The sequence below is a fragment of the Doryrhamphus excisus genome, linkage group LG10 (genome assembly GCF_037039965.1).
Source record: "Doryrhamphus excisus strain RoL-2023G ecotype Guam linkage group LG10, RoL_Dexc_Guam_v1.1, whole genome shotgun sequence".
Taxonomy (NCBI): domain Eukaryota; kingdom Metazoa; phylum Chordata; class Actinopteri; order Syngnathiformes; family Syngnathidae; genus Doryrhamphus; species Doryrhamphus excisus.
In genome coordinates, this window is record NC_136366.1 from 17,948,521 (window position 1) to 17,960,960 (window position 12,440).

At 43.6% G+C, this 12,440-nt stretch overlaps 1 protein-coding gene across 2 annotated transcripts in view; it reads right to left on the reverse strand.

Moving 5' to 3' along the window:
• Positions 1 to 557: 557 nt before the first annotated feature.
• megf10 (multiple EGF-like-domains 10) overlaps positions 558 to 12,440 on the reverse strand; it is a 39,651-nt gene continuing 27,768 nt past the window's right edge. Inside the window, exons 10-26 of one of the 2 annotated variants that reach the window (XM_058064501.2) lie at positions 12,261 to 12,435; positions 12,026 to 12,146; positions 11,651 to 11,814; positions 9,684 to 9,786; positions 9,443 to 9,589; positions 7,851 to 7,985; positions 7,602 to 7,730; positions 7,383 to 7,511; positions 7,184 to 7,312; positions 5,481 to 5,609; positions 5,344 to 5,393; positions 5,169 to 5,250; positions 3,838 to 3,950; positions 3,646 to 3,766; positions 2,138 to 2,182; positions 1,865 to 2,074; positions 558 to 1,610 (exon numbers count right to left, since the gene is read on the reverse strand). In XM_058064501.2, the coding sequence (XP_057920484.2) occupies positions 1,456 to 1,610; positions 1,865 to 2,074; positions 2,138 to 2,182; positions 3,646 to 3,766; positions 3,838 to 3,950; positions 5,169 to 5,250; positions 5,344 to 5,393; positions 5,481 to 5,609; positions 7,184 to 7,312; positions 7,383 to 7,511; positions 7,602 to 7,730; positions 7,851 to 7,985; positions 9,443 to 9,589; positions 9,684 to 9,786; positions 11,651 to 11,814; positions 12,026 to 12,146; positions 12,261 to 12,435 (2,137 nt within the window). In that variant the 3' untranslated portion in view covers positions 558 to 1,455. Of the gene's footprint in view, positions 1,611 to 1,864; positions 2,075 to 2,137; positions 2,183 to 3,645; positions 3,767 to 3,837; positions 3,951 to 5,168; positions 5,394 to 5,480; positions 5,610 to 7,183; positions 7,313 to 7,382; positions 7,512 to 7,601; positions 7,731 to 7,850; positions 7,986 to 9,442; positions 9,590 to 9,683; positions 9,787 to 11,650; positions 11,815 to 12,025; positions 12,147 to 12,260; positions 12,436 to 12,440 lie in introns of both variants that reach the window. The other variant, XM_058064500.2, reaches the window with a different exon arrangement.

Genomic DNA, 12,440 nt, shown 5'->3' on the forward strand with positions numbered 1-12,440 from the left:
ACACCCAGTGACGGGTGTAGAACACTGCATATCATCACAGCATCTTTGAAAGCGATTCTGAATGCCTTATATTTGTATGTTACTTCTTTTTTTCATCTTTGTTTTTTTTTAATGTAAAATAATATTTTTTAGAATGTGCTATAAAAATGTGGCAGCAAATGGCCCCCAGGCTTCACTTTAGACACCCCTATACTAGGTATTTGTAAAAATGTAGACTATTCTGTGAGTATAAACATTAAAAATGGTTTAGTAAAAGAACTGTAAACAAGGTGGTGATATTTCAGACATTTGTAAATCACCTGTTGGAATGGAATGTTGTTCCGATGCAAAATGCAACATTTACTGTACGCTGACAAAAAGAGATGAGTCTTCCACATACTTGTTCACACAGAATTTCATAATCACTTGTACAAAGCCCCGCGGCCCTTGTGAGGAAACGTGATAGAAAATGAATGAATGAATGAACTTGTACAAAGGAGTATTAGGGTCTCATGAACACAATATTTTAGAGACAGCTAGGAGAGTAGGGTTCAATTCCACCCTCGGGCATCTCTGTGTGGAGTTTGCATGTTCTCCCCGTGCATGCGTGGGTTTTCTCCGGGTACTCCGGTTTCCTCCCACATTCCAAAAACATGCTAGGTTAATTGACTCCAAATTGTGAGTGTGAATGGTTGTTTGTCTATATGTGCCCTGTGTCTATATGTGGCGACCAGTCCAGGGTGTACCCCGCCTCTCGCCTGAAGACAGCTGGGATAGGCTCCAGCACCCCCGCGACCCTCGTGAGGAAAAGAATGACATTTTTGTCCAAAATAAATATTTATTTTCCAAATCTAAAAATAGGTATGTTTTTGACGTATTTCTTTGTGTCCTAATACTCCTTTAATATGCTTGCTAGTCATGTTGATGTTCCTGAAAGAAAGAATTGACTCGTAGACTGCAAGTAACATGCAGGTGGTCCTCGGTTTACGATAATATAATTTTGGTCAGGAAACACATGACTGGCTTGAGAACTAGTCTCAGCACCACAATGCAGTGTGCGCCTGAAGAAAAACCTCACTTTTTAGTTCACTTTTTGGACTTCCTTATGTCCACTCGGCGGAACTGCGCCAAAGAAAAGGAAAGCCGGCACCATGGATGTGACAATGGACATCTTAAAAACACACCCACCAATATTGGCCACACTTTTGGTCCGAACCGAATCGGCTGTCGCGACCATCATTAAGGATAAAGATTATTGAATGCTAATGAAAGCTATCGAGGTCATGGATTCTGTGTGCTGTTACAAGGAGATACTTTTAGGTTCTGTCTAATAGCTTCCCATAATGATGCTGTTATGACACCCCCACTCACATAGCACAACTGGAATTGTACTGGGAGATGCACTGTTCTCACTCACACGAGCTTAACTTTCACTTTCTAGAGGGGCGTGGCAGGTGGAGCTGCAGCCAGGGGTGGTCAGTCACTGCCAGGATTCTGCTGCTCTAACGTTGGACTTTCTCGCGCCGGCAGCACATCATAGTGACAGGAGATATGGCTGTTTTTTGGTAGATCATATGGGTCCTGGCCTGGTTGCGTAATATCAGGACTGCAAGGACTGCTTCCTGTTGGCTCTGAATGGAGGAAACATGAGATGATATTAATTCCTTCAAAAACAATTTAGTTTGTGTGTCAGTTGACAGGAAGAGTGTTGCTGTGCCAGCCATGTTTACGCCGTGTTTATGCAGTATAGTGAGGAGTGCAAAGACCTCTACATCGGAGAGACCAACCAACCATTACATGAACACATGGCAGCACACTGGACAGTTTTTCTGGGAAGGGATAACAATGTCCGAATTCAATACCAGCATTCGGAAAAGCTCCTCACCAATTTCATAGATATTCTTATTACTGCTCAGACCGCTGTGGCTGATTTCAGCGTAGGGTGAATCCCGTCTCGCAGGCGACTTCATTTCCACGTAGCCACACTCTGTGTTTTTGCTGGTCAGAAGGGGAGGGTCCTTGATAGTGGCATATGGGTTTTCTGTGCTGTTCAGGGAGCAGCAGCTGCCATGACACCGCGTGCCTTTCACCACGTCTGCGCCACGCCAAAGGAGAAATCAGCTTAAACGCATTCAAAATGGCCTATAATGGAACGTACCTCGTAGAGACTTGTCCTTGCACCTCCTGTCAATTCCGCAAGCTCCTGGTTTGGATGGAAGAGGAAGAGTCAGCAAATGGAAGAAATGCAAATTACTGAAGAAATCTGCAGTCATTTTACAAAAAAAGTCATACCGAGCACATACGTAGATGAACTGTACATGAATGCCATAGGCCAGGGGAGCCTATTAGACAATTCCAAGGGTAAATAGGTACCGCAAAAAACATACGGACTAAAAACACGCTTTACGATATCCGCTCTCATTGGGATGGCTGTGTCTTCCAGCACGAGACGTGTGCTCCGGTCGTAAGGTAACAAATGCTGACGTCAACAGCTTTGTAGCAAAATTGAGAGCCAATAGTATCCACTCGGCGGCACGGCGGTCGAGTGGTTAGCGCGCAGACCTCACAGCTAGGAGACCAGGGTTCAATTCCACCCTCGGCCATCTCTGTGTGGTGTTTGCATGTTCTCCCCGTGCATGCGTGGGTTTTCTCCGGGTACTCCGGTTTCCTCCCACATTCCAAAAACATGCTAGGTTAATTGGCGACTCCAAATTGTCCATAGGTATGAATGTGAGTGTGAATGGTTGTTTGTCTATATGTGCCCTGTGATTGGCTGGCGACCAGTCCAGGGTGTACCCCGCCTCTCGCCTGAAGACAGCTGGGATAGGCTCCAGCATCCCCTGAGACTCTCGTGAGGAAAAAGCGGTAGAAAATGAATGAATGAATGAATAGTAGCCACTCTTCCGTCTGTCTCGCTGCTTTGTGAGTGAATAGCGAAGCGTCGTGTTACTGAGCCAGATAAATACAGTTTATCGTATATAAAAGCAACATCGCTTTTGTACAGGTCAGTTTTTTCCGTTTTTTTTTGGGGGGGGCTATATTGTTGTATATATATAAATATAGAAATTGTGGAGGATAGGCAAAAAAAAGTGCAGTTTTCCTTCCAACTTAAAACACAATAATTTTTGCGTCCAGTTTGTGGGGATGTCCAACTTTCATCACAATTCGAGCTCATGCACATTCCTGTTATGTTTGTGTTCCGATCACATGTTTTTTATGGAAATCAGACAATAGGAGGGCGGCACGGTGGTCTAGTGGTTAGCGCGCAGCTAGGAGACCAGGGTTCAATTCCACCCTCGGCCATCTCTGTGTGGAGTTTGCATGTTCTCCCCGTGTATGCGTGGGTTTTCTCCGGGTACTCCGGTTTCCTCCCACATTCCAAAAACATGCTAGGTTAATTGGCGACTCCAAATTGTGAGTGTGAATGGTTGTTTGTCTATATGTGCCCTGTGATTGGCTGGCGACCAGTCCAGGGTGTACCCCGCCTCTGGCCCGAAGACAGCTGGGATAGGCTCCAGCACCCCTCGCGACCCTCGTGAGGAAAAGCGGTAGAAAATGAATGAATGAATGAGACGATAGGAAAACTGTGGCTGATCAACTGAAGCATGCCTAAAAATCGGTAGTTAGATTTCACCAAAGCCTACTTTTATTTGAACTTCATCTCACCCTGCTCGTTGAAGCAGTCGCCATGTTTCCAGCCTGCAGGCAGCGTGCCCGTGGTGTCAGGAAGAGGATATCTCTTTCTTTCCTCTACGTTCTTCAAGATTGTGAACATGTTGTTCTTGGCCTTTAAAAAAAAAAAAAAACATAAAAATGAGAGTGAAAGTGGCCCCCACACAACAGTCATGCAGCACTTACTTTTCCATAGGGGGAATTATTAACATGTTGAAGGCTGATGCACTGGGTCAGACTGTGGTAGCTGGGGTTGGAGAAGTAATTACTGGGGGGAACGTCATGTGGTGCCTGAGCATCTAAAAAGTCAACATGTAGAAAGAATCATTCATTCATTGTTCATTCCTTTTATTCATCACTTCTATGCATTTTATGGATGCTCCAATCAGGGTTGTATGTTGCCGATACCTATACCCATCATGCATCAGTATAATGAATGCACTTTTGGGGGGAATTTTGCCCTTATGTAAAATCCTGTATGTTAAACATGAAGACACGTTAATTTCAGCTAGCTTACAATGCTGTTATTGGGATACACCTATTTCAACTATGAAGCCCTCTAAAAAAACTCTAACAATGTTGCATTGTTTGATATACATGCTGTGATCATTCATTCATTCATTAACGCGTACACTGATGATAACATGTAATAGTTGTAGTATCTTGTCCTATTTTGATGATGTAAAACACTTCCGAAACTTATTTTCTCTGCGCATTGATATGCATAGTTAGCTAGTTCTGTCAACAACACTTAAGATGTCCGCTCTCCTTGGGATGGCTGTTTTTTTTATTCATGTTAGCTGCTACAATAATAATGTCACTGTCGCTTTGTTAATTTACAAGTCCGTTATTCAAATTGATTTTTGAGGTTTTTTTTGTGAGGGCTTTAGCGTCAAAATAGGTATTTCCCATGACATGCTTTGCTAGCAAGCTGATATAAACTCGTTTTCTCACACGGGAAATAAATATGTGTTCATGTTTCACATAAGGATTGTGAATGATGGGAAAAATCCCAAGTGTAGCTCCCCTTTTAAGGAGAATTTGGATGCAAAATCAGCTTGGTTGTGCTCCAGCAGGACCCACAGGAAGTCCTACAAGTCAGACCAGTTTTCAGGTTTTCCGCCTTATGGGCGCCATACACGGGAGGCGGCAGGCAGCTGCGGTTGGCGGGTCTCTGAACTACTTTGGTATCCCCAAATTCCCTCCACATCTGACAGTCAACATAAACAATGGGAGACTCGTACAGTTCCCTCTGGATGTGAGTATGTTGCTCGCCGATGCGGCGATGGGTTTCGCCAGTTGCGGTTGTTTGTCACCTCTCATGTGTGGCACCAAAATGGCCACCGCCCAACCAATGATCACATCGTGAGCCCCTGATAATAAAGCAAGTATCAAAATTGGTGAGTATTTTAAGAGTACTTTTCGGTTAGAGCTTATGCAAGTGGTTAATGACGTAACCAATGTTCCGCTGTATATACGTACGTATAGTATATTTTTATACAAGAAGGCATTATGACCTGTGATGGTGTAGTCAGCCGTGACTCTCATAGCAGGCGTGTAGGTTACCGCTGGCATGGGAGCTTCTTTTCCTTTCTGTTTCTTCCGATAGATGACAAAGAAGAGGAGGAAGAATAGCACCAGCAGTACCAGCACAATGATCCCCGTAATTGCTCCGATCTGATAGGTGTCCACCTGCATGGCGGCGCTCGTCAAAGTGTTCAGGCTGCCAACGACAACAGCGGCTGCGGATAACAAAATGAGGGCACAAAATCTTAAGCATGGAACACATCCGCTGAATGTCATAACTAGCTTGACCGAGGGAGACTCACCCTGGTCACAACGTGCCCCCTTCCAGCCCGGATTGCAGTAGCAGGTACCAGTGATGTGATCGCAGGTGGAGTTATTAAGACAGTCACACACCTGTCGGCAGCCATAACCATAGGAACCGGGAGGACACTCTACGACAACAAAAAGGGCCGTATTTATAAATGGAATATTTTTTTCTGTAGGTAAAGCATTGCTACCTTCTAAATATATTTTAACATTATTAGAGCCCTCTAAACATGAACTAACACCTCTTAGTCACTTTTACACTTTACACTTAACCAATATTGTAGACATACTAATAACAGCAAATATGACGCATTAGACATAACGAGGGATGTACAAATTTGGCTTTTTTGTCGAAAACCAATATGCCAATATTGTGCAACTCTTTCCAATTTCCAATACCGATATTTATCACATACTACAGTATTAATTGGCCTTGTACCCTAGAAACCGCCCATGAATGGTACGGGAAAAGGCCGAAATGATACTGTGTCAAAGCCCAGGGCAGCGATACTGATAAAATATAGAGTTTAACCATGTCCAGTATCAGCCCCTGTAGCTGTCCACTCAGAGCGCGCTGCTCTGGTATCGTGTCCGTGAAACAACCAATCAGAGAACAGCACACGAGCGTGAACACACAGCGTTTGTTTTGCTGCCGTCTGTGCTCTGTCAACATGTCAGCGGTTGACACTCCCGGCGAAAGACAAATAGGGAAAATAGCAAACAGAATATTAGAAATTGAACGTTTTATCACCATTAATGAGGAGGACACTCTTGAAATGATCAAAAAAACTAAAAATGCAAATACAAGTCGGAAAACCAAGGGCGACCTCAAGCTTTTTTCTGAATGGCTCATCAACTGCAAGAACGAACGAAGACTGGTAGAAAGTATTCCCCCGCCTGAGTTAGACAAATACGTGTCTATGTTTATTTTATCAATCATAAATGAAAATGGGGATGAATACGAGCCTGATTATTGTTGAAATATTTTTGCAATTGTTGTGTTTACGCTGTTTAGATATAATACATGTAATAAACTGAACATTTTCTGGAAACAAAATGGTCTTTGATTAAATAGTACGTGATAATAAGCTCATGATTAAATAGTATGCCCGACCTTCGGTCTCGGGCTGATACTGACACTTGGGGGCATGATACCTGGCCTGATACCAGACAAACCATGTGATAACCTATAAGTATCAAATGGCCTGTGGTGGAATGAACACGTATTATATGTGTTGTATACAGCATTTTTAAAATATCGTTATTCATGATTGGGAAAAAAATCAGATACCGATATCAACCTATATTGCATTTTTATGCTGATATTTTGGCCATAGTTATCGATACTGATAGCATTGTGAGAGTTTTCCGGACTGCAATTCCGCACTGCTATTGTCTCGTCGGTGTAACATTACTGGCACCTAGTGACTAGTGTGGAATACTACATATCACACCTTTGAATGCGTTTTCTGAATGCCTTCCTGACTCTAAATTGAGACAAAATTGAGCATGACATAAAATATGTTTGGTACTGATATGTTTGCAGTATTGATTGGTATTTATGTATATAAATGTGCACTGGAATATAGCGATTAAATGTTGGAGGCCTGCAAATAAGTTCATGTCAGGAACACAAACTATACACAACATTTAGTATACTGGTAAAAAAACAAAAAACAAAAAAAACACTTTTCCATACTTTTTTCACAGTGCTGACCCATGAAGCCAGTGCGACAAGTGCATTGCCCAGAGTTGTGGTCACAGTCTGCTCCATTCCTGCACTGGCATGTCTGGGAACAATCCTTCCCATAAAACCCTAAAGGACAACCTGAAAGGGAGTCGTCACATGATGTAGGAGTCAAAACCTTTGCAGAAATGTGTGTGTGTGTGAGACTGACGTTGTGTGCAGTAAAGGCCGGTCCATCCCGGTGTGCACTTGCATTCTCCATCATAGGCACTGCAGTGTGCTCCATTGTGGCAGTTACATGTGTGGATGCAGTTGGGTCCCCACTGACTGGGCGGACAAGCTGCAAAACAGTCAAAATGAAACATTATCAAGTGTGGTGCAACAGAAGAACCTATTGAACACTGTATTTGATTCAAGTAAGTGAACTGACGCTGTGAACAGTCACTGCCGATCCATCCCGGAAAACACTGACAGGATCCATCGATGGGGTTACAGGTGCCATTGTTGGTGCACTTGCAGTTGTGTGCACACTTCTTACCGTAGTAACCACTGGGACACACTGCACACACGCCACATCATGTCAGTCAGCCGTAACAACACAAGCCCTGTCGCTACACTGGGACTAAAAGGCGTATGAACCTTAACAGGAGTTTTGTATAAAAAGTAAGCCATAGCTCACCCTCATTGCAAAGTGCTCCCTTGAAACCTGGGAGGCAGTCACACTGGCCGCTTATATGGTGACAGGGTCCATTACTGTGGACGCACTGGGGACATGTCTGACTACAGCGGTGACCAAAGTAACCTGGAGAACAGACTGTAAAGAAAAAGGAAAGGCCTTCACGTAAAAGGGTCAGCCTGACAGCAATTGTCCAGCAATAAACGATCAACCACGGTGTTGCCATTTTAAAAACATTATTAACTCTACAAACAATGTTTTCTTTCATATACTGTATATATACTGTAAATAGTGTTGACTGATTTATCAGGTTGATGAAAGGAAAGGTATGCAAAACTGTGGTGAGACCAGCCATGTTGTTTGGTCTAAAGACAGTGCTACTGAGGAAAAGACGGGAAGCAGAACTGGAGGTAGCAGAGATGAGGATGCTGAGTTTCTCAATGGGAGTGACCAGGATGGATAGGATCAGGAACAAGTACATCAGAGGGACATGACACGTGAGAGGCCTTGGAGATAAAGTCAGGGAGGCCAGACTGAGATGGTTGGGACATGTCCAGAGGAGAGATAGTGAATATATTGGTTGAAGGATGCTGACAGTTGGAGGCGTAGAGGAGGACCAAAGAGGAGGTTTATGGATGTAGTGAAGGAGGACATGAGGGTAGTTGGTGTGAGAGAGACAGATGGAGAAAACAGATTTGGATGGAGGAGATTGATTTGCTGTGGCGACCCCTGAAGGGAAAGGCCCAAAGACAAAGAAGAAGAAGAAGTAGGGTTGACATAACAATCAATACTTGGAAACCAAGTCAGTATCAACATGGGAAAAATACATTTTTAAGATAGTATTGTCAGTATGGACTACAGTCATTCCGTGTTTATTGCAGTTAGTGATTAAAGTAATTGAAGTCAATTTCTGGGAGATCGAATTCAATAATACAGTAAATGAAATATTTTTCATAGTTAGAGCATAGAAAACCTGTTTATGACTTTCTAAATATGATTTTGACCATGTAGACATGAAATAACCCCCCTACAGTTACCTATACACCCATTATTCTTTGTTTACACCATATTGCACATCCTCACCAGAGTCACGGGGGTACTGGAGCCTATCCCAGCTGTTTCGGGCGAGAGGCGGGGTACACCCTGGACTGGTCGCCAGCCAATCACAGGGCACATATAGACAAACAACCATTCACGCTCACATTCATACCTATGGACAATTTGGAGTTGCCAATTAACCTAGCATGTTTTTGGAATGTGGGAGGAAAACCATGCATGCACGAGGAGAACATGCAAACTCCACACAGAGATGGCCGAGGGTAGAATTGCGCCGGCGCATAAGGACTGGGTTAGAGTGAGAGAGTAAGAAACCAAACACCACTTCCACACTGAATGGGAGAACTTTTTCACTCTACCATGTTGGACACGCCGGGGCTGATTATACGTAGTGTTAACGTAATGTAATCTAAGATAGTCAATCATGTAACTGCATGATTTATTAATTAATACATTTTTGAAAATCCGTGATAGGTGAAGCGCATAGTGGCAAGAGATTACTGTAAATACAATCTATAATGAGGGTTGAAATCACATACTCCTCTGACAGGTGGTGCCTCTGAATCCCGGTGCGCACTCACAGCTTCCTTCATCAGGAGTGCAAGATGCTCCATTCTTACAGTGACAGGAAATTGAGCAGTTTGGGCCCCAGCGGCCCTCTGCACACACACTGTCACAGTGGATACCTACTCACAAAGAAATACACACAACAACACCACAGAAGCCATGAAGCAACCTCTTCAATGTTATTTCTTTGGCATCCTAATCATTTTTATGTACCTGTCCAACCAGGCAGGCAGTGGCAGTGCCCGGTGGTGTGATGACATCCATCGGCATGGCTGCAGTCACAGCGCTCTTTACAGTCAAGACCATAGGTACCGTCCTAGAGAAGGCAACATGTGATCGTCATGTGTCATGACTATGGATCGACTGATATGGTTTTTTTGGGGCCGATGCCGATACCGATTTTTTTCCATCACCCTTAGCCGATGGCTGATTTTGCTTGGGCCGATATTTGTGGCCGATACTGCCTTTGATCCCTCAATTTACATGAAAAAATGACCATGATAACAAATATTACAGGTATCATATTTAAACAAATATTTATTGAAATGTAAACACGGAACACAGTAGGATTCAGCTTTCTTAAACACACATTTAAACAGCATTATCAACTTTAAAGGGAATAAATATTCAACCATGTGCAAAAATTTCTGTCGTAGTTTAAATTTATCTAGCATCCATGTGATGACTGCTCCTCCGCAGCGTGACGCGCACCCCTCCGCCTCCACACACACAAACACATCACACTGACACAATTTAGTACGATATATAAAACATTTCATCATTAAAGTTGGTTGCCTGCTCGGAGAGAGCGCACACACATAACATGACACGCATTTAAAGTTGCATAGTTGTTCATTCTTGTTCTGCTCAACTAGTGAGAGTGCTTTTATTTGTCTATTGCGTTGGTATGTGATATTTTTGGGCTTTCTTGTTGTCACACCGTGACTTAAACTGTTATGCCTAGCGATCACCCAGTGAAATGTGATGGGCTTAGTAAAGTGTTAAAAGCAAGCTAACTCTATTACAGTAAAGTCTCGTTATATCGATATCGGTTATATCGAAGTACTGCTTATTACGATACTATTTTCATTTCCCGGCAAATTTCTAGTCTTTTATGATATAATTAGTTCCGTTAGTACGATACCCGGTTATTATGATAATCCGGTTACTACGATGCCCTTTTCATCTCCCGCCAGCCAATTTGGTCTGCTTATATCGATACAAAAGCAGCTTAAATCAATCTTTGCTTAAGGATTTCAATACCAAAAAAGAACACGGCGAACGGCTGCTTCCAGTCAACTTTATTTTTCACACTTCCACCACCAGAGCGCAGCACACACACCGATTCCTGGTTCACAGGTCATGCTCAACCCGCCCCAAGAAGAACCAACTGACATAGCATACACACCTATTCCAACGAAGACACAAGCGTACAAATACATGTATTTAATTGTGTTGTATTCAGATATCTTTTTATCGCTTGCAATAATCACTGTTTTTCATATGTACATGCTGGCGTTCGTGGTTTCTCTCGTGTGTATAGATTCTATACACACGAGAGAAACCACGAACGCAGTTGGTTCTTCTGTTGCAGGCATGTGTTTGGCCAGCTATGTGGGGCGGGTTGAGCATGACCTGTGAACCAGTAAGTGCAATCTGTGTGTGTGCTGCGCTCTGGTGGTGGAAGTGTGAAAAATAAAGTTGACTGGAAGCAGCCGTTCGCCGTGTTCTTTTTTGGTATTGAAATCCTTAAGCAAAGATTGATTTAAGCTGCTATAGATTAATGTCGAGTGCATTATTGCCCACTTTTAATGCAGTTCGGCGCAGGATCGGATATATCGACAGTCCGGTTATATCGATATTTTTTCCGACTCCCGACAATATCGATATAACGAGACTTTACTGTACTTGTGAAAACGCGCCCTTGATGTGATTCAACAGTGGGGGCGGGGTCCTCTGCCAAAAAAGCTGCCCCGGCGGATGCCTGACTGTAAATCATGCGGTGGAAAAATAAATCGCGCGTATCGGCTGTTACCGATAGAAGGAAAAAACGCAAATATTGGCCCAATATATCGGCCGGCCGATGTATCAGTCGATCCTTAGTCATGACATGTCATCATTTTGTTTTGTGATTTAGTGACACATTTACTCGAGAGACATATCCAGAGACGTGTCCTGACCTGGCAATGGAGTTCACATCTCTGGCCTCTCCAGCCTGCATCACAGGTACAGCGACCAGTCACAACATCACATGCGCCTCCATTCTCGCACATGCAGGTCATGTTACAGCCTAGGCCCCACGTACCACTGGGGCAATTGATGGAGCAGTCCACTCCATGCCACCCTGATCAAAGAAGGTATGTCAATATCAACAACAGGCAATGAACCCCAAAACAATACACTACGGTACATTGCAGTGTTTGGCTGACCTTTTGGAACAACAACAGAAGCACCAATACTTGTTTCTAACCATGGAGTCATGAAGAGCCTCACTGTACCACCATGATACATCAATAATACAACTATTCTATACTCATCTCAGTTCTTCAGCTCACCTGGTTTGCAGAAACAGGACCCATCCACAGGTGAACATTCAGCTCCATTCTTACAGTTACAGCTGGAGGAGCAATTTGCTCCATGAGATCCTGCCGGGCATGGGACTGAACAGTCCAAAGCCTTGAAAAATGAAGAGTAAAGTCAGATCAGGGGTGACTCTGATCAATTTTGTGCATTTTAGTCATTAATAATACAAGTGTGGTTTTTTTCTCATTGACAGGGAAAATGGTTTACCGTGAAGCCTGGAGCACAGACACACGCTCCTGTTACACTGTGGCAGTCTGCACCATTCTGACAGCGACACACCTGCTGGCAGGACTCGCCGTAGAAGCCCGGGGTGCACGACTCATTGCAGTAGAGGCCGGACCAGCCTGACACACATGCACACTCACCCGACATCGGATGGCAGCTGGT